Consider the following 26,606-nt stretch of genomic DNA (forward strand, 5'->3'; position numbering starts at 1 on the left):
CACAAGCAGCTGCAGATGTATTTCACTGAATATCCACCAATATTTCACCCTGTATAGAAATACAGTAGCTTTTTGAAACATGGTTATGATTTAACATTGGTTTGAAATTAGAAAGCATTTGAGAAGTGTAGATGTAGAACACCATTACAGACAAATGTGTTTTATCAATGTATATGAACTGCAATATCATTTTGTGAATCTGTGTGTATGAAAAATGAAACTGTGAGAGTCAAGTCTAAAGTGTTGTGTTGAGGTCCCCTGGCACTGTACAGTATAATTACAATACAAAGTCATTGACACATTAAACCCCTGGGCTGGTGGTGTCACTCTGGTGCCTCACTAGTCCATTCCAAGAAGGTTGTATGAAGGTTATTTGGTTCATTCCCACCAGTAAGACTGCACCGTCTGATATAAGACAAAGCGTCAAACTTTTTCTTATAGCCACCATATTTGTAGTGTTCCATCAGTAGCAAGATCAGAGAGAAAAATGTCACAATGCACCATCCCCATTTTTTTCTTCTTCCAAAAAAGCAAAATAAACCGACTGAAATTAATGCTCCCCCTTACTTGGAAATGATTCTCTTTCTAAATCGGAAAGATGAGACGTGTCATATTTGTTTTTACTTTAGTGCGTTTGTTTTATGTGTGTAATTGCTTGTTTGCTTACATGGACATTGGATTGGCTGACGGAAATGAAGAAAGACGGCTCATTGTAAATATGTATGATATTCCTCTGTTTTTCCCTTACTTCATTGTGGGTTTTGAGAAACTTTCTAAAAGCAGTTCCATCCTCAGATTTGCTTTGTGCATTAAAAACACTATTGTTTTCACATCATCATGACAACTACAGTATTGTCAGTGACCTGTAAGTTCAACAAGTTAGGACACAGTGCACTGCAACTTAAATGTTAACAATTTCTGTTACTGTTTGTGCCTGTCTTCAGCAATGGGAGTATCCATGGGTCTTGTGTCCCAGTGGGATCCGGGGTCCAAAATACATCCTAATGTGTATACTGAATCTAATCAGTCCCCAGGAAAAGTTAGGTATTCTTGGAGTGCTATCCATTCTTCTTATCCTCCTGCTGACCCCCCCCCCCCACCCCGACCAGAACACTGGACCTGTGTGTCCCCTGAAGTGCTTCCAGATCCTGGAGGGGAGTAGATCACATGAGAGATCTAAAGTAGGCTAACAGAGTAGCAATCACCGCTAATCAAACCAGGAGATGTGCAATGCAGGAGGCTCCCAGACTGACAGTCCAACAGGGAAAAGGAGAGAGAGGGGAGTCATTGGGAAACTCAGGCCTATCGCCTGCACCCCACTAACCCAAACTCTGGGGTGAGTTGGGACAAATCCTCTCTTAGGGTTTGAACACAGTGAATTTACATGGTGACGATGGGGACAGTAATCCTTTTAAAATGGAAAAATGAAATCACTGACTGTTCGTAGTTCCTGCCCCAGTTCCACCCCTGCTTGTTCTGTGAGTCTGGGAATGGCTGTAGCTCTCTGAGGGAGACAGAACTCATTACTGACATCCACTGGTGAAGATGGGATACTGCTTTTTTCAACTGTCACGCTAAAAACCCAAGCATCTAGTTCACACAATACCTTTTTAGACAGGTATGTTATACCATGAGGAGTTTACACAATATCTTTTTGACCAAGCCAATTGACTTCTGTAATACTGAAATAAATGTTTTTAAAGAACTATAATGTATTTTTGATTGTGTGCTTAATACAGTCTTAGCTGGTGGTTTAGCTGGGACATACTGTATGCAGTATAATTGAAAACAAGGTTGGGGTATGATTAAAAACAAGGTTGAGGTATAATTAAAAACAAGGTTGTGCTTGTGCATAAAACCTATGGAGACAGAAGATATGGAAGTGTTTAGACTAAAGCCTAGGAGGTGGTCCTGATGTACATAACCGTATATCAGTGTGAGGGTGATGCCAGTGGTTAAATGGTATCAGAGGAGCTGGTTAGGGAATAGGTTTGGGAAAGTTGGTGATGGTGCTGGTACATGATGGTGCTGGTACAATGGAGGTGGTAGTTTGGGGTGAGGTGGTGGCTGCTCTGAAATGGAGGGGTGTTGGGGTTGGGGGGAGGGTGGGGGGGTAGCAGAGACGAAATTGGAGCTGGGAGGCAGCTGCAGTGCATCTGTCTTGCACTGACACATGTGGCATTTGACTTCCAGTGTGAAGTTCAAAAGAGTTTTATAATGACGCAGCTGCTTAGGGATGTATGTGTGTGTGTGTGTGTGTGTGTGTGTGTGTGTTTTCTGCTCTTTGTTGAGGGCTGGAATGGAGAGAGGTGGGGTTCATAGGTGCATAGGTGAGTATTGGAATTTGGGACGTATGGGTACTGCAGGTGCTACATAACACTTAAATACTGTATTTTTACAAGCTTTTGTACTCACTTATTCCAAGATCGATTATTTTGATACCTTCTCCTAACATACACACCAGTTGGATTCATTCTCAAATGATGATGAGTATGCAATATCATTCACCCACAATAAGTTACCTAGTGGATTGTACTCTTCACTCATGTTGCCCACAAATGAATGTATTAGAAATTGGAAACTAGGGTCCAGTATTATATCCTCGCCTTGCGAGAGCAGCTCAGTATTAACATGGAACTACTTATAAGATGGGCTTATTATTTGATGAGATAATAACTTAAGTGTCCTTAATCTGAAATTGCCCCACATATGCCAAAAACGAAATGAGGTAACTTAATTCCGATGGAAGGCTATGCAATATTAGAGAAGATGTGGGATGGTTTTGCTAGTGGCTTGACACAATTGAACAATTATAAAAAAGTATTTTATATATTTGATTTCACTCACCATATGTAATTGGAGACAAATTACTATTTAGCAGTTGCTCCCATGTGTGCATTGAAACACTTAAGGACACATCAAACACCATTAGAGATAATGAGAGTAGAACCATTAGGGGGAATGATATAGCTAAACGCTGTGCTGGGGGGAGGGGGGGGGGGGGGGGGGGTCATGGAGGGTCGGGGCGTACAGAGGCATGTGCAGTCAGTGTTCACCATTTGTGCCTGATGCCCTCTCCGTCTACAGCAGCACCTGCCCGGCAGCCCGGGCCCGAGGGTCAGGGGTGGCCTACCATGAGGCCGGGGGCGAGAGGTCAGGGGTCGGGCTCCAGACAGGCGTATCCACACGCTGATTGAGAACTCAGCTGGAGGAACACAGGCACATAATGTGCAGGTGGACACTTTTTTTTCCCCCTCTCCCTTTTTTTTCTCGTTTTAACATGTGTCCATGAGTGACAGGTAGACAATGAGAGAGAGTGTGTGTGTGTGTGTGTGTTTTCGGACTGTCTTTGACTGGGTTGCCAGGCATTGAGCATCTGGCTCACTGCAGCCAAGCAAGTCGCCCCCTGTGGAACCGGCTGGGGAGTCTGGGATTACCTGGATCCTCAGGAACTCCAAGTCCCCAGAGGGCGCTTTGAGGGCATTTTATATTTATTGCCCCTTCACTTACTTTTTATTATAAAGATTTCTGCCCACAAGTGATGTGGTCTGCGCTTAGGAATGTTTCCTCACAGACTTGTGAGCAAGGCTATTTTTCCTCTCTGTTTTATTTGCTTGGGATCATGCCTCCATGCAGTAGGTGCGGGGTGGTTCTGACCTCCTGCTGATTCCATATGAACACAAATTACACTACAATCTGCCCACGGCCCATGACTCAGTGCTACAGAGTCTGAGAACCCCACCCCCCTCCACCACCACAAACAAACACACAAGCGAGCCAAGACACCTAGCACGTCATGCCCCATCACTCTCTCTGAGTTCTTAGCACATTTTCTCCTGTTTTAATAGGGGTCTGGTCTGGATTAGCCCCAATGCTAACGTGAGAGTGTAGCATGCTCGTCCATGCCGCTCGCTATCACAGCTCCGTCTGTACCACGAACGGCTGTCTCAGAGAGGCAGAGAACCTCTGGACCACCGCTCAGGGACTATACTACAAAAACAAAAGGGAGCTACAGTATATATCTTTTCAGGTCCGTAAGGTTCTACTGTATATAGAACCCTTTTCAGGTCAGAAAGGACCATGTAGAGTTCCAAATCTCCTTTCGATCCTGAAGTTCTGTTTGGAACCTTAGGGTTCTATGCTCAACCATGTTTCAGAGGTTCTATAGATTTTATATTTTATAAATACAGTTTACATTTAGAAATATAAATATATTTTATACATATATTTGATCGTTTTATATATTTAGATTTTAAAGTGTACAGTCCACATACAGGCTGAGACAGCACAGTGTGAGCGCCATGTATAATAGAGTCAATAAGAATGAATATTAAAATTGACAGGCCATAAAACATGCAGGCTCTTCTAAACACACGCAGTACACGCATGCATAGTGTAGATTCTCAGAAGGTTCATTCTGGACACAGTACACACTCAATTAAAGCCTCGTGCCTGTAAATTGTCGCACCAAGGTGACATGGGTGGGTCATTCAAGTCACTCACCCCTCGGCCAGAGATCCAGCCCCTCTAGGCCCGATCACAGTGACCTCCTCAGTGCAAGAATTCAAGCTTACAGAATGATATTATAAATCGGCACACATTTCACATTGCGGAATTAGTTTGAAAACAAAATGGGTACTGTGCTGTCTTTGGCGCTGAATGACCAGGTCAGGCAGGGCACACAGGTACAGGACAGTCCCCTGTCCCAGCACTGTGGTGGCACATTTGCTCTGCGGCCCATTTGCTGAGTTGCCCGCATGTGTCCCACATGGGGGACGGCGTTGCAGCCAATTTGGCCGCCCACAATGCCCAGTGTCACAGGATGGACAGGAGAGGGTATAGGGGGTGGGGTCAGATACTCAGCTTGTCCAGTCTAAACCACAGGAGGCCCATCTCTGCCATTCTCTCAGGCCTACCCCAAATTCACCAGCTGGGTGTGACTTCATCAGGGCTCTCATGGGGCTGGAGCTGACAGTGGTAGGTCCGGGTGCTGGGGCGGGTGGGCGGGTGGGCGGGGGGGGGGTTGGGGGGGCAGCAGAGAAGCAGACCTGTGGCTGCGGCAGAAGAGAGAAGCTCAGGGAACTCATAGATGAAAACAGGACCAACACAGGACGTTCAGAGGAAGGTTGAGGACTTATGCACACAGGAAGTTTACACAATCAACCATCAAAAATAAGGATCAACGAAAGATTTAAAAAAAAAGAATCAGTTTACTTCAGTCCACAGCACAGGTGAGTTGGAAGTGACAACCTTCTGTTTGAAAAGTGCTAATGGTTTCTTATATTCACGGTAATCTTTCTGGGTTGCTTGACAAACACATTAAATAATGTTTTCACCAAGATAGATGTGTGAACCTACTGTATGATGGGAGGCCGCCCTCAAAAACCGTAATGTTTTATTAATTAAGTTACATATTGTATTGTCCTGTATTGCATTGTGATTATTACGTATCTTTTATGCAATTTATGTCTATGTATTTACAGTACAAGCCAATGCAAGTAATTATATCGTTGTAGGATGAGAGTTTAAAGCTTATCATCACATGATCATAAAGGCTGTAACCAACAGAAGACTAACACGTGCTTGCATGTTAATTGTACTGTAATTCCCTTGGAGCATCCTGTCATATAACCTCCTTTCTGGATTCCTGTTGGCTTTTACAGCCGTGACAGGAAGCAGACAATAAATGCGCCTTTATCCTCAGGGAGTGATATCTCATCTCACCCAATTCAATGGCTTGCAAGGAGGTTAGTTTACAAAACTCTTTGTTTCTCACTCTTGGGTTAATTACAGTATACTATAGTATAAGTCCACAGAATATCCCATAGACATGTGAAAGTACAATACGCGACTGTATGCCTACTGTGCATTGAACTTCGGCCTGTTCTTGTCAGAGTAAACCCAATGTTAAGTCAAAGGGGGAGCGTAAGGGCACACGCCATACAGTACTATGGTCCAAGGTCATTGAGTGATGATGTGTGTGGGTTTTCTCTCTGATTGGCTGCAGAGCCAGATGACTGCCACGCTCCTGACCTCCATTCTGGCGGCAGTGTTGGGCTCCCTCCAGATTGGCTACCACACAGGCAATGTCAACGCTCCTGCCAGGGTGAGCAGAGAGAACACTGGGGAGCCTGGTATCTCTGTCCGCATGCAAACATCTCACCGCCTCTATAAAACATTGAATAAACTTAACAATCCCATGCAACCTTCCAATTCGGGGCCTAGTCTTATTCCTATGCAAGTTTTTGATCGTACCAATGTTTGCACACAGGTACTTATGATAATCGAATCCAGTCAACTTGTGGACAGTGTGTGTGGGCCCTCTGAACTCTCTATGTTTTGCCTTTAATGGTTTAAAGTGGTTTGAGCCAGATGTAAGTCATTTTAATTGAGACCCTACACTTGATTTGTTAGTAAAGAGGTACAACACAACCAACCATACACCCCACTGCGTTTAAATGAGGTTAAGTGACTGAAATTTAGATTTAACAGGCTTCCCCATGTGTAAACAGGCAGGCAAAGTGAGACAACGATGAAAACAACTTCACTGCTGTTCTCAGATAATCGAGGAGTTCTTCAACGTCACCTGGACATCCAGGCATAACCAGTCAATGCCGGACCACAGCCTGACCTTCCTCTGGTCCCTATCGGTCAGCATCAAAGACTTTGGAGCCTTGTTGGGGTCTCTGGGGGTTAAATTTCTAGCAGACTCCTATGGCAGGTGGGACAACCATTATCACCAGATACGATGATACGATTTGCGTTAATTCTCTGGGACAAGTTAAGATTTTCTGGGATAAATCAGATAGTGAGAATTAAATCATACCGATGTTTTTGGTTGATAGACCGGCAAGGTGTCTCCTCCCTCCCCCTCTCTCTTAGGCGTAACTCCATCCTGATAGTGAACGCCCTGTCGGTGTTGGGCGCCTGTCTGATGTTTGCCTCCAAGGCCAGTGAGTCTTTTGAGGTTCTCATAGTGGGCCGGCTGGTGTTCGGCCTGTTCTGTGGCCTGGTCATGAGCCTCAACCCGCTCTATGTCCAGGAGGTGTCCCCTACCAACCTGCGAGGGGCCTTTGCTACCCTCAACCAGGTCTCCTTCGCTTCCGGCATTCTCCTGGGCATGGTGAGTATGCAAACACCACTGGCACTTTGTTTTCTCAATAAGGCACTGCATCTGTATTTTTCTCATATTAATAAGTGATTTTCTTATATTGATATATATATATATATATATATATATATATATATATATATATATATATGTGAAGGAGATATATATATCTATATAGCCTATTCAAAATGAACTGTAGGTACAGATGTAAAACTCCATGAGTGTTGTGTGTCTATATTGTAGGTAGCAGGCCTTGAGACGGTGCTGGGGACAGAGGAGTCCTGGGCCATGATGCTGTCTCTGTCCCTCATCCCGGCCCTGCTCCAGTACCTAGCCCTGCCCTTCTGCCCCGAGAGTCCCCGATTCCTGCTTATCAACCGGGGCCAGGAGAGCCAAGCTGAGACCGGTGGGTACCGCATCCTAGAGCACTTTACGTGGTGCACAGTAGCAACCTTTACAATGAATATGTACTTGCTAATGTAAACGTTGTTGACCCTCAGCCCTGCTGAGACTGAGAGGGAACTCAGACAAGGTGTTCACTGAGCTGGAAGAGATGAAGGAGGAGGCAGCCCACAGCCAATCAGGGATGACCATTCAGGAGTTCTTTATGAAGCGCAGCTACAGACAGCCGATCATCATCGTCCTCGTTGTCAACCTGGGCAGCCAGCTGTCTGGATTCAACGCTGTAAGTTAAGAGTTCTTCTAAGAGTTGCTTCACACTATTGTGAATAATTAACTACTCAGTGAAACATGCTTGCATTTGGATTAACAGTTCAGAATATTTCCACTCCAGTTAGTTTTGTCTCAAAGGAAACATATTTTGTATGTGGTTCACATCTGTGACTTGTCTCTCTGTATGATGTATATTCACGTGCAGGATTGTGGTACTGAGATGAATTATTCAAGCTCTATACTTTGAAGCTCAACACTTTTTCCAGTCTCCCTTCCCTGCCTGTGCACCAGATTCTGGGGCAGTATGTCAGGATAATTCCTCAAGGCTGTGGAGCGAAGGAAGGAAGGCCACAGCGATACCACACTGCCACACTGACCCATACTGTACTCTACCCCACTTCTGTTCCAGATCATCAATTATTCCACCAAAATGTTCATCAATTCAAGGTTTGACGAGGCCAAATACCTGACACTGGGGGTGGGGGCTGTCAATGTGACCTTCACCTTAGTGGCTGTGAGTATGGATCTCTGTGGATGGCTATAGCTATGTTTTACTATTCCCTACCCTCGGTTAGCAGGACTGGTGTGGTTTCTGGGTACTCCCAGCACAGATTTTCATTCTTTATACTCCCCAAGTTCTTCCTGATGGAGAGGGCAGGACGACGGAAACTGCTGCTGACCGGCTTCATATCATTAGCAGTGTGCAACCTTCTATTGACCATCATAGACTCAGTCCTGGTAAGGTGGGCGAGTAGCCAGTAAACCTGTCACATATCAATCACTCCATAATACTGTGTGCTATGTCTCTGTGTCTTTAACAGAGTTGCCTGCTGTATGTACAGTGCGCATTCCCTCTCTTTCCCTCCTCCCTCCTCCCTCTCCGTTAGATCCTGGTTCCAGAACTGCGCAGCCTGCAGGTCCTGATGGTGTTCTTCCTGATCTCGGCCTATGAGCTGGGCCCTGGCCCCATCTCCTGGTTCATTGCTGCCGAGCTGTTTGACCAGCCCAGCAGACCCATCGCCATGGCCTTCACCAGCCTGCTCAACTGGGGAGGGAAGTTCCTGCTGGCTCTGCTCTTCCCTCCGCTGCTGGTACGTGAGCCAATACAATGCCAGTGGTAATGTCAATGTACTGTAATAGAGGCGGAACCAGACGTTAAAGATGCTATACATAACATTGTTATGTAGACAAATCATTACTGTTAATAGCACTATACATTGTTTGCACAGTTTTTTTTGTATTTTGTATTTGCACTGTTTTTTGTACTGTTTTGCACTGTCATTTCTTTGCCTTGTTAGAGGTAGAAACCAAACCTCATACATCTCTGACAAAGATAAACACAATATTCATAATCAATAATTATTTTTTGGGAAAAGAAATACTTTTAATCTCCATCTTTCTAAAAGCTCTGTGGATGCATTATTATTATTATTTGTAAATGATATGTCTACATAAAAATGTTATGATAAGGTGCTATGTAAAAGAGTTTTTTTTTATTACAATGGGGTTACTTTAGGAGGAACTAGTCAGTAAATTTGTACGAACAGTATGTGAGTAAACCCACTGTCTGCACCCATGTCTCCCTGTGCAGAAAGTGTGCGGCACCTACGTCTACCTCCTCTTCATGACCATGGCCATCGTGGCGTTCATCTTTACGTGGCTACGCCTCCCCGAGACCAAGGGCCGCACGTTCGATGACATTGCAGCGGAGTTCCGAGATGCAGAAGGCATCCCACTGCACAATAAGACTGGCTTCAACACGTTCACCTGATTGACCACTTTGACCCGTCCCTGACCCCAACAGCCAGCCCTGGGAGATGGGCAGATTGGAGTACAGTACACTGTGGGCTGTAATTGGGTCACAGTTGACATGGAGCAATGAACTCTCCCACCATAGAGGTGCAAAGGTGGCCTCCCTAACAGTAGTTCTCTAGTGGATTCTGAATGTCGGAAATGTACTTTATGATCTAGTCTGTTTGTGACCCTTAGCGTAAATATCTATGTTACAAGAAAATATGTGATTTGTATTGAGGCCTTGCGACTGTCTTTTTGAAAAAGAGTGTACTTGATGAAGCAATGACTGATTTTTAAATCTTCCATCGGTGTAAAGAGTTTCCCAACTCCCCCCAAAGCACCCCCACCTGTTGACACTCCAGCCCCCCCCCCCCCAGAACCAGGGGACCTCAAACCACATACAAACTGGGTCTTTTCAATTCATTATTGGCCTGTGAAATCTTGCATCCCTCTGACCTGTGTACATTTGTAAGATGCCTGTGAAAATCAAGGTCTGCCAAGCGAACAGACATTTGATCAGATCTCTTCTGTGTCTGAGAGGAAGCAGAGCAGGAGAGCAGCCAGACTGCTGATGACGAGAAGAGACCGTGTCTGAGAGGAAGCAGAGCAGGAGAGCAGCCAGACTGCTGATGACGAGGAGAGACCGTGTCTGAGAGGAAGCAGAGCAGGAGAGCAGCCAGACTGCTGATGACGAGGAGAGACCGTGTCTGAGAGGAAGCAGAGCAGGAGAGCAGCCAGACTGCTGATGACGAGGAGAGAGACAGGGTTGCCTCATGCTCAGCCTACTCGTGGGTATCTCATACGTTGAATGATTCAGCTTTAAACCATTCAGTTCCCTGTGTGTATGTTCTCATCCCATTGCGCATGTGTCATGTTCATGTAGTGTTGATGTAAACAGGCCGTACAGTAGCATGTTATGTAAATGGGCTTGGTGAGTCCCTGTGCTGTCCAACTGTAGAACTATTTGAAATGGCAAAGAATGATCATAAATGAGGTTAATTCATGCAAAGGCTATATTTAAAAAGAGTTTAGAGGACATGATACAGTGAACAAAAAATGAACTCATAAAACAATACTGTACTGTGTTGTACATAACAAGCCCAACTGATTACAGAGTTATGAGAGAAGATGGAATTTCTCATTAACAGTGGAATCTGTTAAACAGAAAAATAGAACAAGTCTGATTCTGGAAAAATATAAACCGACCAAAACAAGGATTTTTACTGCTCAATTAACCAAACCTGTAAACATATCAGAATCTCTTAACAGGTCTTTTCTTACTCCCCTTTAGTCTGATAATGAAAATCGTTTGTATCTGTCAAAGGCCTCTCATGAGGAGATTCCTCAGTGGAACACGAGAAATGTACACTGATAAACCCTGGTCAGGCTCTTGGAAAAAGGAATGGAGGAGCTCATGGTGGTGAGTTTTTGATTTGTCCTCCTGTTTGAAGCGTACAGGTCTGACAGCAACAATCTTGACATACCTCACCACCAGCAGGACAATTAGAGTGCATATGTGACTGAGCGTGCACATACAGTACACACACACACACACACAATATGTTTCTACATTTCTGTGGCCATTAATTTAATCTTAAAGGCATCAAACAGTGCCACCTACTGTACTGGATGTGATAGGTTGTGGAAATATGTGTAATTAATGTTACATATTACTAAAGGTTCCTCATCTACTGTATGCAGTACACACTGGTACTGTATACCTGAACTACACTATTGTCATTATTGTTTAATATTCACAATGTAAGGCATTTTTAGGGACAGTATGAGTGTACAGTAAAGGGTTGTGTATGTTTCACTGTTCATGTTGGAGAAAAGCCATACATAAATCATTTTAATGCAAATTTTGGCTTCTAAATTCCAAATCCCATTCTATACTTTGGTATGATGAGTAATATTGAATACTGTACGCTCAGTCATGTGACCTCCTCCATGACAACACCCTCATTGCTGTCAGCCATTGGTCCCCATGGTCCGACTCTCTGGAATGCTCCTCTACCACATGAGCTAAGCTGAGGCCTGACAACATGCTTGTTTGGCTGATCCTGTCTTCTCTTATAATGGTTAACACCAACTACTGTAACTATTTCTTATTAGCTTCGTTTGTGAAATGTCTATAATATGGGTATATTTCTTGGCTTCATTTCTGGTGTTGGTCCTTTTGACAGGACTGGCCCTTAGGCAGCCGTCTGCAGTGGTAGTTAAGTTGGGCCAGCCTGTGAGTATCCCCTGTGCCCAGGAGAACACCACCAGAACTGTGATGCTCTGGTACCAACAGAAGGGAAGGTATTGTCCAACCACTGATTTCTCTATAAGGTACATGGCCTTTCAAAAGCCTTTTACATAAAATAAAAGTGCCTTTCAGCTGCTTCCTTCTTCCTTTGGAAGGAATGTGAAGGTAGACGTGGAGGTCCAAGGCTTCAAGGGAGACAGGAAGCCTCTCTGAATGTGGACAGTTCTCACACAGCGCTGTGCAGTCTCTACACGGCGAATGACTCCCTGACAAAAAAACCTCAACCAGCCAGCCAGCCTCAGGTGTTCGAGAGGTGGAGGGGACTGGCGTGTGGGTGTAACTAGAGACAGGATGGCTGCTATTGCATCCTCTAGCGGTTATGAGACCAAGGCTACGTCTCAGTCAGTCTCAACACACAGACGGCTCAGTCATTCTCTGTACTCAACTAAACATGGCTGCCGTGCACCTTCTACTCCTGCTTCTGCCACTAGGTAACATTATAAAGCAATTCTGTACTTCTCATGCTGAACATTTGTATATGGTTCTGCGAGTGAATACAAAACAGTTGTGTGGAGTAGCTTTCACCAAACAGGGACATTTCCTCACACTGGCACTCGGTTGTTTGTTCTGGAACATTCCTTTTCTCAGGTTCTGCATTGAAACAGTCACCAGACCTGATCATGAAGGAGGGTCTGAATGTCACCCTGAACTGCTCCCAGGTCATCACCTCATATAACAGCATGGCCTGGTACCGCCAGAGACCCGGGCAGCAGGACTTGGAGCTCATAGTGAACGCGTATGTCAACATGGTGAACATAGAGGAAGAGCTGAAGGTCAGGCACTCGGCCACACGCCAGGGAGCTTCTCTGGCTCTCGCTGTGAGGGACCTGCAGAGCTCAGACAGCGGTGTGTTCTTCTGTGCCAAACTGTGCCTATAACCTCAACAAAATACTTGTTTCTCATGCGAGCAGATGAAAAGATAAGCTGCCGTGTCTTCATGTCACACTGAGCTGCCAAACAGCTGCTGTTCAACCAATGGAATATTACCCACAGCGTATAGACAATACATCAATCATCAATCACCACTAGATTGGTAACTGAGAGTGTAATGTAGTAATTGTGTCAAATAGTAAAAGTATGTCAAATAATGCATAAAACAAAATGATCACCTATACAGTTTAATTAACTTCCAAAGTTTTTTTGTACATTTTTATTTATACAGAATACAAAGACATCATACACGTTAAACACAATTAAACACAATAAACATATTCAAATTGATAAAACGCATACATTTAAAAATATGATGAAACTGCTAGAACTAATGAACAACATTATTTAAAAACTTGCATAGTAACATAGTAAACCAGTGGAGGGAGACAAAATCAAGCAAAGGTTGAGTGAGCATTGTTGAAGAGGTACGAATTGTGTAAAGTCACTCCTGGACAACCTCCACCCCTCCCTCTGCATTTACAGTCGACTGTTCACTTCCAGCAGTTCATGAGGCAGTCACAGAGCTGAAGACTGTTCACCATGACTGTAATCTTCATCATCTGCTCTGTCTTTCTATCATGGATCAAGGGTGAGAAGCACTGTATTTCAGAGAGAAAGATATAGAGGAAACGAGAGAGAATGAGAGAGAGAGAGAGAGAGAGAGCGAGAGAGAGAGAGAGAGATTGAGAAATAAATTAATTAACTGATCTTTGTGTTCCTCTCCACAGGTTCGTCTCCCAGTCCCAGGGTTCACCAGATCCCCCCTGCTCTGGTCAGGAACCTGAATGAATCTGTTGACAATGAGATAAATTGTACACACAGCATTGACGGCTATGACCAGATCTCCTGGTACAAACAAGAGGGACACAGAGCTCTTAAATTCCTCGGTTACATGAATCTCCACCATCCGAACACAGAGGACGACGTGAAAGGCAAAATCAATTTGGAAGGAAACGGGAAGAGCAATGCAAGCCTCTCCATCTCCAAACTGACAGTAAATGACAGTGGAGTGTATTTCTGTGCAGCCGGTAGCACAGTACTGCAGACTCCCTCCTTCCTCTACAAAAACCCTGTAGCACCCGATAATGTAATAATCAACCGATAATGTAATAACGCCTGATAATGTAATAAAAGTTTGACTTAAGTCAATCGAAAATGTAATAAAACCTGATAATGTAATAACTTAACCAATAATGTAATAAAATGTCCTGACTGATAATGTAATACCATTTTTCTGATAATGTAATACCTTATTACATTATTGGTCAAGTTATTCCATTATCAGGTGGGTCTTTTTTTTTCAAAACTGGTAATGTAATACTTGACTGATAATGTAATAATTTAAAAAGTGAATGAATAATACTGTTAGGGTACTTTGTGGTATACTTTGGCGTACGCTGTGGTACTTGTGGTATACTTTGGTGTGTCTCATGATACTTTGCAGTATACTTTGGGGTGCTTTGAGGTACTTTGTGGTATACTTTGGGGTACTCTGTGGTATACTTTGCAGTACTTTGTGGTATACTTTGGGGTACACAGCAATACTTTGCAGTACTCTGCAGTATAATTTGGGGTACTTTGAGGTACTCTGCGGAATACTTTGAGGTACTTTGTGGTGTGCTTTGGAGTACTTTGCGGTACTTAGTGGTATATTTTGTGGTACTTTGTAGTACTTTGCAGTACTTTGCAGTACTTTGTGGTATACTTTGGGGTACACAGCAATACTTTGCAGTACTCTGCAGTATACTTTGGGGTACTTTGAGGTACTTTGCGGTACTCTGCGGAATACTTTGAGGTACTTTGTGGTGTGCTTTGGAGTACTTTGCGGTACTTAGTGGTACTTTGTAGTACTTTGCAGTACTTTGTGGTATACTTTGGGGTACACAGCAATACTTTGCAGTACTCTGCAGTATACTTTGGGGTACTTTGAGGTACTTTGCGGTACTCTGCGGAATACTTTGAGGTACTTTGTGGTGTGCTTTGGAGTACTTTGCGGTACTTAGTGGTATACTTTGGGGTACTTTGTAGTACTTTGCAGTAATTTGTGGTATACTTTGGGGTACACAGCAATACTTTTCAGTACTCTGCAGTATACTTTGGGGTACTTTGAGGTACTTTGTGGTACTCTGCGGAATACTTTGAGGTACTTTGTGGTGTGCTTTGGAGTACTTTGTGGTACTTGTGGTATACTTTGGGGTACTCTGTGGTATACTTTGCAGTACTTTGCAGTACTTTGTGGTATACTTTGTGGTACACAGCAAATATTTTGCAGTACTCTGCAGTATACTTTGGGGTACTTTGAGGTACTTTGATATTTTGCAGTAGTTTGCAGTAAACGTTGGGGGACTTTGCAGTACTTTGCGGTACTTTGCGGAATACTTTGAGGTACTTTGTGGTCTGCTTTGGAGTACTTTGCGGTACTCTGCAGTACTTTGCAGTAAGCTTTGGGTACTTCGCGTTATACTTTGGAGTACTTTGAAGTACTTTGTGGTATACATTGAGGTACTTACCCATACTTTGCAGTAATGTGTGGTAATTTGTGGTATACAGAGGTACTTTTCAGTATGCTTTGGGGTACTTTGTGGTACTTTGCTGTATACTTTGGGGTACTTTGCTGTATACTTTGGAGTACTTTGCGCTATACTTTGGAGTACTTTGAGATACTTAGTGATTAGTAGGGCACTTCAAAAAGGGGTTCAGTATTTTATCTTAGCCTATATAGTAGGAGACAGGAACTGATTTAATTATATGAATTGAAAGCAAAGTGTATGAGGCAAATTATGTGAGGCTGCTGTCCATCGACTATATTTCAGATTGCAATACCATAACTCCCCATACTCATCTCCAAACGCAGGATGGAGATTGGAGATTAAACCCTTCCTGCACAGGTGGATCCTCAACTTCCTGACGGGCAGACCTCAGGGGGCGAGAGTGGGCATCATCTTCTCTCACCCTAAACACTGGAGAAAGTCACCCTCTCACCTTCAACACTGGGCTGTTTCATATCCTCTGTACAAACACAACTGCATAGTTACCTACAATTCCAGCTCAATTATCAATTCACTGATGACACAGCTGCGGTAGGCCTGATCTCCAACAATAATGAGAAGGCCTACTTGGAGGAGGTGGCATGCCAAACTAAATGTTGTCAGGACAACAACCTCCACCTGAACGTCAGTAAGGTAATGGAGATGCTAGTGGACTACAGCAGGAAGCAGGAAGATGAAAGTGATTCTAGTGGACTAGCAGGAAGCAGGAGCGGCCAATTGCCTGAACAGCAGTAGGACCCCTGTGGAGACAGTGTATTTACAAGTACAGTATATTGATGTACAGATCACTAGACATGGACAACAAACATCCCTGCATATGCATGATTGAGAGGGTGTCTGACTGAGAACATCAACACTACCAACATGCTATGGAAGCAACACCATGCAGGACAAGTCACTGTAGAGAGTGTTTGGTCAGCAGAACATATCTCCCACACCTCCAGGACATCACATGGCGCTGCAGGACCAAGGTTAGGAGAATGTTGAAACATCCCAGCCACCCGGACAACAGCCTCTTCTCTCTGCTCAGGTACTGCCTACTGAAGAAGATCAACTCACAGAGGCTCAGAAGAAGCTTCTACCTTCAGACCATCCACATCCGGAATGAGTACACTCTGCTCATCTCTGTCCTTAACTCAGTACTATACTCTGCACAACAGCACTGTATATTTATACCTGCTAGATTATAAAAATCTACATTCTGTAAATAAACGTGAATATACATACATTTACTCTCTCTAGATCCATATGTATACTTCTCTATTTAGGTGAACTGTCCAATTTCATATGTCATCTCAGCTCATTTTATTTCATTCCATTAATAAATATTTTATATTTTGGACTTGGTTTACATAATATGTTTGGTGTGTATAGTACGTTTCTCCTTTTTACTTTGCCTAGTGTACATATTTAGCAGCTGGTGGAAACATCACTGCTCATTGTCAGGGTATGTTGCATGTTACCGATAAAACTTTGACTTGAATATGCTATGTTTACTCCTTCACTCTCTAAGTTCCCTAGATCATACAACATATTTTTATGCAATATTCGATGCATACTCTCTACTTTTGTTTGACTTTGTGGATGATAAGGGGAAATTTCATTGATCTTTACTTTAAGCTACTGCATGAGTTCCCTCAGCACCTTGGTCATTTTGGATTACTGTATGAGGACCATGTTTAATATAAATGTGGTTGTTTGTTTGGCTATTTCATTGCTACCTTTCCCTGTCAGCTGCTTAAGCCAGAAATATCTACTGAAGATGTCTGGCACCATTAGAATATATCTTTATGTGGCTTTGCCATACCATACTTTCCATCTATTCATATCTACAAGATCAATCTGGTCTCTGGTCTGGACATCCTTGATTAGCTTCAGGATGGGCTTGTCCACAAATCTGGCCTGAAGGTGCTGGTACTGTCTGGATTTATAGAGTAGGCCTACCTTAAATTCTGTCCTCACTAATTCTGTCCTCATTAATGTAATGCCTGTGAAGGCTAGTGCAATTATGATTTTTAAAACATCTATGGCTATCCGAAAAACTGGAATAACATGATAAAAAGTTTGTATAAACAAACGGGCAATGTGGCACTGAATGTCAGTTATTGTGTGCACCTCATTGGTTTTCCCCATAAACACATCTTCAGACCTCACTTCCATCCATTTGTCTCATGTGCTCTGGAGAGGTAGGTGACATGTGAGGATAAAGGGTAGTTCATGCTAATAAGAAGTTGGTATGGTATTGCAATCTGAAATATAGTCAATGGATAGCAGCTCTTAACTATAGTTGATGAACAGCAGCCTCACATAATTTGCCTCATCCACTTTGCTTTCAATTCATATTATTAAATCTATGTCTTAAATTAAATCCTGTCTCCTACTATATAGGTTAAGATAAAATACTGAACCCCTTTTTGAAGGGCCCTACTAATCACCAAGTACCTCAAAGTACTCCAAAGTATACCACAAAGTACCTCAAAGTACTCCAAAGTATACCACAAAGTATCGCAAAGTACTCCAAAGTAAAGCGCAAAGTACTGCAAAATATTGCAAAATACCAAAGTACCCCGAAGTATACAGCAAAGTACCCCAAAGTATACAGCAAAGTAGTACCTCAATGTATACCACAAAGTACCCCAAAGTATACTGCAAAGTACCCAAAGTTTACTGCAAAGTACTACAAAGTACCCCAAAGTATACCACTAAGTACCGCAAAGTACTCCAATGCACACCACAAAGTACCTCAAAGTATTCCGCAGAGTACCGCAAAGTACCTCAAAGTACCCCAAAGTATACTGCAGAGTACTGCAAAGTATTGCTGTGTACCCCAAGTATACCACAAAGTACTGCAAAGTACTACAAAGTACCCCAAAGTATACCACTTAGTACCGCAAAGTACTCCAAAGCACACCACAAAGTACCTCAAAGTATTCCGCGGAGTACCGCAAAGTACCTCAAAGTACCCCAAAGTATACCACAAAGTACTGCAAAGTACTGCAAAGTACTACAAAGTACCCCCAAGTATACCACTTAGTACCGCAAAGTACTCCAAAGCACACCACAAAGTACCTCAAAGTATTCCGCAGAGTACCTCAAAGTACCCCAAAGTATACTGCAGAGTACTGCAAAGTATTGCTGTGTACCCCAAAGTATACCACAAAGTACTGCAAAGTACTGAAAAGTATACCACAGAGTACCCCAAAGTATACCCCAAAGTACCTCAAAGCACCCCAAAGTATACTGCAAAGTATCATGAGACACACCAAAGTATACCACAAGTACCACACAGTACGCTAAAGTATACCACAAAGTACCCTAACAGTATTATTCATTCACTTTTTAAATTATTACATTATCAGTCAAGTATTACATTACCAGTTTTGAAAAAAAAAGACCCACCTGATAATGTAATAACTTGACCAATAATGTAATAAGGTATTACATTATCAGAAAAATGGTATTACATTATCAGTCAGGACATTTTATTACATTATTGGTTAAGTTATTACATTATCAGGTTTTATTACATTTTCGATGGACTTAAGTCAAACTTTTATTACATTATCAGGCGTTATTACATTATCGGTTGATTATTACATTATCGGGTGCTACAAACCCTCCTCTGGTCAGAATAGTTAGTCTCAGCAGCCAGTACAAAGCTTGGCTCCCTCAGCGCACACCTGCTACTGTATTAACGTCTACCAAAGAACCAAGAATGGGTGGGCTTTGAAGATCATTGAAACACAACCACGTTAGTGATTGTCTGATTAAGCTTGAACTCCAGTGTGATTTCATTTGAGGACACAGGTTCCCTACGGAGAGAGGATGTGGTTGTGACCACATACTGAACACCTGTAGAAATCTTCTGTGGATGTCACTTCCGCCAATTGAGCAGAGAGCACAGTTCAATAACATTTGTAGTCAGTTTCAACTGAGACCATATGCCTTGAACTCTTTTGTCATCACATTCACTACCTTTCTACTTGGTGCTGCAGGTAGCCTACTGTTCACTTTATTGAGCCTTCTATATAACAAAAAAGAGTTGAAATCTTTGGTCTAACCGAACTGGTTGATCTTTACAGTGTAATTAATCATGATGTCATGATTTTAATAATTACCTATGCCCCTACAGTAGGTCTGGCAAAGGGGAGTGATGTCACTCAGACTCCCAGCATACTCTGGGCAGAGAAGCTCAGTTTTGCTCACATGAACTGCAGTCATATTAAGGATTTTGCCTGATGTACTGGTACAGACAGCTACCAGGAGAGGGAATAAAGGCCACTGTATTGACTACTCTCAGTACAAAACCTGACAATGGGGTTTTCACTGACGAAAGATTTTCAATCACCAACAATAAGCTGAGAGTAGATCTTTCACAGTGAAGAAGTCGCAACCAAAAATGTATTTCTATGTTGCGTATGATCACAGTGATATAGTTACAATACCAAGAACAGCTGCAGAAAAACCCCCGGGGGCTGGTCCCACAGTGGAAAACCTATGACAATCTCTCTCTCATACCCTGCAGGGGGACCTCTAGTTCTACTAATGCTTTCATCAACTCTCTTCATCACATCCCAGATTTGATAGGTCTCGTGCACAGTAGGATCACAGTAGCACAGTGTAGTGACACTGCCACCAACAGCTGTCTCCAATATACTAGACAGACAGACATTTGCAAGACTGGTGGCTTCCCAGCCCTGATGAAACATGGTCACTCTTCTCATCACGCTTTCCGTCTCACTGCTCAGTTTTGCAGGTACAGTGTCATGTCGAATACACTGTCATCACAAAAAGGCAAATTATTATAAATGTTTCCACACTATGTACTGTAGCTTACATCAGACCTAACTGTATTGATGTGATCATTCTGTGTGCTTCCAGGTCTTTCCAAGGGGAGTGATGTCACTCAGACCCACAGCATACTCTGGGCAGTGATGGGTACTTTAGCTGAGATGAACTGCAGCCATGTCAAGGGTCCTAGTTACTACCTGATGTACTGGTACAGACAGCTACCAGGAGAGGGAATGCAGCTTATCGTGTTCACGAGTGTCAGTGCCAACCCTGACTATGGAGTTTTTAGTGAGGACAAATTTTCAGCCATCAAGAGTGTAGCTGAGAGTGGATCTTTCACAGTGAAGAAGTTGGAACCAAAAGACAGCGGCATGTATTTCTGTGCTGTGAGCGAACACAGTGATACAATTATCAAGAACGGCTGCACAAAAATCCAGCTGCACTGATCCCATTGTGAAAAAAATATGATAATCTCTCTCATAGCCTGTAGGGGGACCTCTAGTTCTAATGCTCTCATCAACTCTCTCCACCACGTTCCAGATTTGATAGGTCTCATGTACATGATCGAATCACAGTGATCTTATGTCAGCACATCACACTGTGTAATGACACTCCCACCAACGACTGTCTCCAATTTACTAGACAGATATTCTCAAGACTGGTGACTTTCCAACTCTGATCAAACATGGTCACTCTTCTCATCACTTTCTCTTTTATCTGTTTGATAAATAAAGATAGGTCTTGTCACCTGGACACATCAGTTCCAATGCTTCCAATGCTAATCCAGCACAATAAGAGCAGGATAGCCAGTTAGCTCATGGGCTCACAACAACTAGCAGCAGCTTCCATAACATTAATGGTAGCGGTCAGTGGCTAAAGCAGTTACACTGATGATAACATAAAGTCATCCCCACCAGGAACCCCCGTCTCCTGGGTGGGAGTCCAATGCTCTCACCACTACTCTACTTGTGCAGTGGAGATCGGCGGGTGGGTTTTGGTGTCCTTCTTCCAGTCCCTAGTGTGGGTTGGGGTTAGAATATGGGTTGGGGTTGGGACAGGATCTGATCTATAAGGCAAGGGGTAAAGGTTGGAGTGAAAGGATGAACATGTGGAGGTTTGGGGTATAGTCCCATAAAGTCATCCCCACCGGGTCTTCAACCCCAGTCTCCAGGGTGGGAGTCCAATGCTCTCACCACTACTCTACTTGTGCAGTGTAGATCGTCAGGTTGATTTTGGTGTCCTTCTTGATTTTGGTGTGCTGGGACTACTGCCTCTTGTGGTGCCAACAGAGAAATGCAGGCCAACATTGTCCGCAGTAACGGAGGGGAGGGAGGGAGGGAGTGATGACCGGACGAACGCTATACTAGGTGCACTGGCACTGTAAGTCATGCACAAAAAAGCATCAATTAACATTAAGCTCATTTCTCCATCACCACGTAAAGCTGTGCCAGTCAACAGTCAGTGTAATCACTGAAAATAAACCATATAGGCGTAGAGCGACTGGTGCATCACATCCTATACAAAAATTAATTACTATAGGATTTGAAGTGTCCTACTCCTATTGTAATGAGGACTGTCTGTCTATAATGCAGTAGCATACCGTGGGGTCTTGCACAGGGTCTTCTCCGACATTTTTATTACTCCCAATGCCCCCCAACCCCCCCCCCCCCCCCTGCCCACCCCGTACACACACGCAGATAGGGAGAGAAACTACGCATGTAGGGGTCAGTGGAGTCTTTTGGTTTTGATGTTCTGGGACTACTGCCTCTTGTGGTAGCAGCAATGGAATTGCAGGTCAACAACAGACCGCAAGAAAGACGCAAGACGCAAGAAGCATGGACAAAAAGGATTCCCTCTCCTTGGTGTGTCGGCTTACAGCCAACACACAAAAACACTCAGAAAAATACTCAGACCGATGAATGTGCCTCAAACTATAAACATGAGATATTTAACATAAACATTAAAAAAATATAATTGGGTTGTTAGGCGATGCTGTATGCAGATTAAGATACTGGCAAACATTATCTATCCTCCCACCATCATGTACAAACCTTACGCCCTCAGCTACATCTGTCTTGTCCTGTTTGTTTACCAAAAAGGGTCTATATTGGCTAGTTAAAATCTACCTTGTGGGTTGTTCAAGGGAACCCCAGCAGGTGGCGCTGGACCCCAAATCTGAGGCTCCTCCCTTTCATTCAGCTTGCGGTAACTGTGACACTGTGCCATCCAGTGACCATATTGTCCACAATGGAAACATGCTTCATCCTTCGCACTCTGTCTGTACCGATGAATATGCTTAGACCTACTACTACGTTGTCTATTCTCCCTTTGTCCCCGTTTTTGTTTCACCCCGGCAGAGTTGGGAGGCGGGGCGGCAGCTACAACAGCGGGTGAAACAGTCATAGTTTGGGAAGGATGTGTGAGCTCTGAGTGCCGAGTCGGCGTGATAGAGTTCAAAACGGAATGACTAGGAGGGAGAAGGGACTTTGAATATTCATCTCTCTGATTAACTTCTTCAGCTACGCTTCTTTCTGACTTGAAAAAACACTCATGTGCAACTATTTCCCACTTCCTGAATGCATTCCAATCTATAGTATTCCTAGGCTCCCTTCCTAACTTAGTAATCTCAAACGCCTGTAACTGAGCTCTAACCGTCGCTCACTCGAGAATCGAGAGTGTACCGGACAGGGGAAAATCTGAATATCTCGCCCATAGCAAAAACTGTACACAAGCATCATCCCAAAACCTTTGCGCAACAATCTTAGCTGGGCCAGACAGCGAACTAGTATTGGTATTCATAATTAACACAATAGCCTACAGCCTATAATTCAAAATCAACGTTGAAAGGAAACGTATAGTTAAAACCCAAGGCGGGAAATAAACAAAAGAATACAATTTCGAAAGAAACAAAGACACATTAAACCGCTACGTAACTCACCCAGCAACTGGTCCTTTGTTGTCCCTCTGGCTCGGGGCGGAAAACCAGAGCTGGGAGGCAGGGCGGCAGCCAGCAACTGGTCCTTTGTTCTGGTTCGATGGCGGGATCACCGGGAGAGCGGAGTAGGCTAGTTGTTTTCTCCCAGACAACCAGCTACCAGCTAGTGTCGAAAATGTAAACAATACCTAAAACGTTTCTCCAAGAAACGCGGATTGGACACCACCAAATCACTCCCAGTAGCTACCTCCGTTGAGAAAACATACAACGGCTTGCGGTTTGAATTACACCCGCGACCGGCCAAAGGGGAAGCCCGTTTCTGTGCCAACTTTGGCACATTGACTCAACACCAACTCAACCGTTCTAAACTGCAGCCGATAAACAATTTAAAATGTACATCAACTGCAAGGAAACAAATGAGTCACAAGACCAAAATCACACTTCTACTGAAAAGCAAAACCCCTAGGAACGAAACAAGGACGAAGTCAAAGAACAATACAATATCACCAATCATATATCGTTATTGTTGATTTACAACTCCTTAGATCGACACCACCTACTCCTCCCTGAGGAGTTTGTTTCCAACAATACGCCAGACCAACAACTTTGAATTTTGAAAATTGATTTTCCAAAACCCCACTATGGACCGACACGTCTGCCGACCAGTTCATCCACTGGAATCCCGAAGCAACACAGGCAGTCCTCCCTTGTCGTCATCCGCGTCGCCAATTGTAATGGATTTAACTGATCTAGTCAAAAAGGATTTACCAAGATTCGCTCAAACAGGTTAAGTCTGGTTTATTGAGAAAACATACGAGCGCAAGGACTTCTGGACAACGCACATGAGTGGTATCCCAAAGAAGTGGCCGCAGCCTGATCTTGTGCAGCCTTATATTCAAGCAAACACAGGTATGGCGCTTTGAGGATGTGATTGGCTAACCCATTGTACGTCATATGAAATGGCAGGCGTGGTCGAGAATACAGACACGTGACATGAGAAAAGGCGGTAATTGCTTGAAGAGACAAAGGGACAAAGGATGGTTATTCTGGGTCTAGGTGTGTTGACCTCCTGGAGGCCATACTGTCATGAATTAGGTTAGCACAGCTATGTGAAAGGTTGAGGGAGGTGGTCAATTACAAAAGGAGGTGATGAAACTATAATTTCTATGACAAACCATTGGCGAACAAGCCTGCATGTCAGAAATTGAGCTACAGCTGTATGTGGAGGGCTTTGTTTTCATTTTTGTTTTGTTTTTTACTTATTTTTTCTTATATTTTTAATGTGCTGTGCTTTTATTGTGATATGGATCCCTCTGGCTCCGAAATAAAGAATTGAATTGAATACTTATTTTTTTTTTTTTTTTACTGTAGGCCTACGTGTCGTGCCACACGTGGCCCATCCCACACGGGATTACAAGACACCGAATGCTATACCATTTCAGCACTTCCTGTACAATTATAATAAACAGAAAACAGTACAATAATTTTTACAACAGACACTTATTCTAACAGCAAACTTATATCAGGCCGAGGCTCATCTGTAAAATAGCATCTTTCTTTTAGCCCATGCCTTTTCTATAAATTCAGCAATTGCAGCAATTGGAGGCTAAAAGGTGCAGTGACTTTGAAAGATTTGTATATTACCAAGCAGTTTGCCTCATTTACTCAATTACAAAACACGTTCTCTATTCCCACAACATTTATTTTTTGAGTCTCTCCCTAAATGAAGACTTCTTTATAACTTTTTGCTGGGCCCATCTGAATCCAAAAAGTCTCAGGCTTTGTAAATATATTTTCTGAACAAGTGGATTATGCCACATAGTCTCTGAAAAATGCCTGGGAGCAAGAACAGGGAACACATATTGGGGATGATGTCTGGGAGGAAGGCCTTAGCAGGACCCAATCGTGTTCTATTAATGCCAGGCATCCATTAATCCAGCTTTTGATTTGATTTGATTCACTTTATTTATCCCGAAGGAAATTAAAATGCCACGTAGCTCATACAACAGCCATAAAAACAACACAAGACAACAATACACATATAGAAACATACAAGATAAGGACAGACCAAAAACATCAGACATGTACGTTGTTAAAAACAATGGATGTGTTGTACACCAAGTGATCTCCAGTTAAAAGCCATAGTGTCATAATGGTGCGTTATTAATAAGTGCAATCCCTGTGGCCACGCCCAGATTGTGTGGAGTTGAATAGTCTAATGGCTGTTGGGAGGAAGGACTTCCTCGAGCGTTCTGTTCTGCAGTGCATGGTGGTGAGTCTGTTACTGAAAGTGAGAGTGCTCCTGTGTGCCATCAGTGACTGGTGTAGTGGGTGCTGTGGGTTGTCCATGATTGATAGAACCTTCTTCAGGATCCTCCTCTCAGCCACCTCCACCAGTGAGTCCAACTGCAGACCGAGGATCGAGCCGGCTTTTTTGATCACCTTAGTGAGCCGGCCCGCCTCCTTGTCCTTGATGGCTCCTCCCCAGCAAACAACGCCGTACAAGAGGGCGTTGGTTGACGTGGTTCTCTGACATGTACAGTATGGCTGTGTATTTGAATCTGATCCAGAGATTGCATTAATGGGGTTTTCGATTTTCCTAGTAAATCACAGTGCTTCTGTAAAAAGCATGATTATGTATGGAATGGCTCTGGAACTCAGATACTGTGCCTCAGTTTAAGACCTGATGTCTGATGTTAGCAATATCACGCCTCGGTAGTACTCTGCCCCCAACATACATACTGTACACCTGCATTGAGGTTGGATTTTGTATTATGAACACAGATAGTGTAACTTAGAGTGAAGTCGAGGAATCTCATCTGGACCAATACGAGTAAATAAAATTGTTACGGTGTCAGCAAGTTAGACTACTGTATGTGTTTTTTATGAGTCATATCCTCTATCTCTGCTGTACCTTATGACACACCCACTATTGTCATTCGAGCTCCCCATCTTCGTCAACAGGTACTTGTCCATAAAACAAAACATCTCTCCATCACTGTACCATGGACATGATCAGGCTTGTGATACATCTGGTGGCAGCTCTACCACTCTGTGTGACAGGTACAATAGCACTCATGACAATCTGTTTAATACAACATTTGAAAGTCATGCTTGTATACTGTACATTATGAATGTTATTTCTTCCACCTACAGAGCTGTCATCGAGTCACAAAGTTCATCAGAGCCCCACTGCACTGATTCAAGGGTCAGGAGATAATGTCCAACTGAACTGCAGTCATACCATTTCCAATTACAATGTGATACTATGATACCAGCAGTCAACAGAGAACACCATGAATCTCATAGGATATGCACAACACACAAATCATGCCATTGAGGATACATTTAAAGGGATTTTCACAGTGAGTGGAGATGGTACAACTGCGGCTGTTCTGCATCTTCCCAAACTAACAGGACCAGCGGACAGTGTTGTGTATTTCTGTGCTGCTAGCAGAGCACAGTGGTGCTACAGTCCCTTTCTCTTTACAAAAAACCTCAGTGATATTC

At 43.4% G+C, this 26,606-nt stretch overlaps 2 protein-coding genes across 2 annotated transcripts in view; both read left to right on the forward strand.

Moving 5' to 3' along the window:
- slc2a1c (solute carrier family 2 member 1c) overlaps window positions 1-9,554 on the forward strand; it is a gene marked incomplete at both ends in the record, with an annotated part of 12,065 nt that extends 2,511 nt beyond the window's left edge. Inside the window, 11 exons of the mRNA XM_084438959.1 lie at window positions 3,088-3,153; window positions 4,911-4,977; window positions 6,008-6,106; window positions 6,561-6,721; window positions 6,883-7,123; window positions 7,355-7,517; window positions 7,612-7,796; window positions 8,193-8,297; window positions 8,420-8,521; window positions 8,671-8,874; window positions 9,375-9,554. Coding sequence (XP_084295085.1) covers window positions 3,088-3,153; window positions 4,911-4,977; window positions 6,008-6,106; window positions 6,561-6,721; window positions 6,883-7,123; window positions 7,355-7,517; window positions 7,612-7,796; window positions 8,193-8,297; window positions 8,420-8,521; window positions 8,671-8,874; window positions 9,375-9,554 — 1,573 coding nt within the window. The remainder of the gene's footprint in view (window positions 1-3,087; window positions 3,154-4,910; window positions 4,978-6,007; window positions 6,107-6,560; window positions 6,722-6,882; window positions 7,124-7,354; window positions 7,518-7,611; window positions 7,797-8,192; window positions 8,298-8,419; window positions 8,522-8,670; window positions 8,875-9,374) is intronic.
- A 2,725-nt stretch (window positions 9,555-12,279) lies between these two features.
- On the forward strand, window positions 12,280-12,766 carry LOC311309630 (T cell receptor alpha variable 5; the record flags this gene model as incomplete). The annotated part of the gene is made up of 2 exons (XM_084438961.1): window positions 12,280-12,319; window positions 12,477-12,766. 2 exons carry the CDS (start codon window positions 12,280-12,282, stop codon window positions 12,764-12,766), a joined length of 330 nt encoding a protein of 109 aa, XP_084295087.1.
- Between the last annotated feature and the right edge of the window lie 13,840 nt (window positions 12,767-26,606).

The sequence above is a fragment of the Borostomias antarcticus genome (assembly GCF_949987555.1).
Source record: "Borostomias antarcticus genome assembly, chromosome: 5".
Lineage (NCBI taxonomy): Eukaryota > Metazoa > Chordata > Actinopteri > Stomiiformes > Stomiidae > Borostomias > Borostomias antarcticus.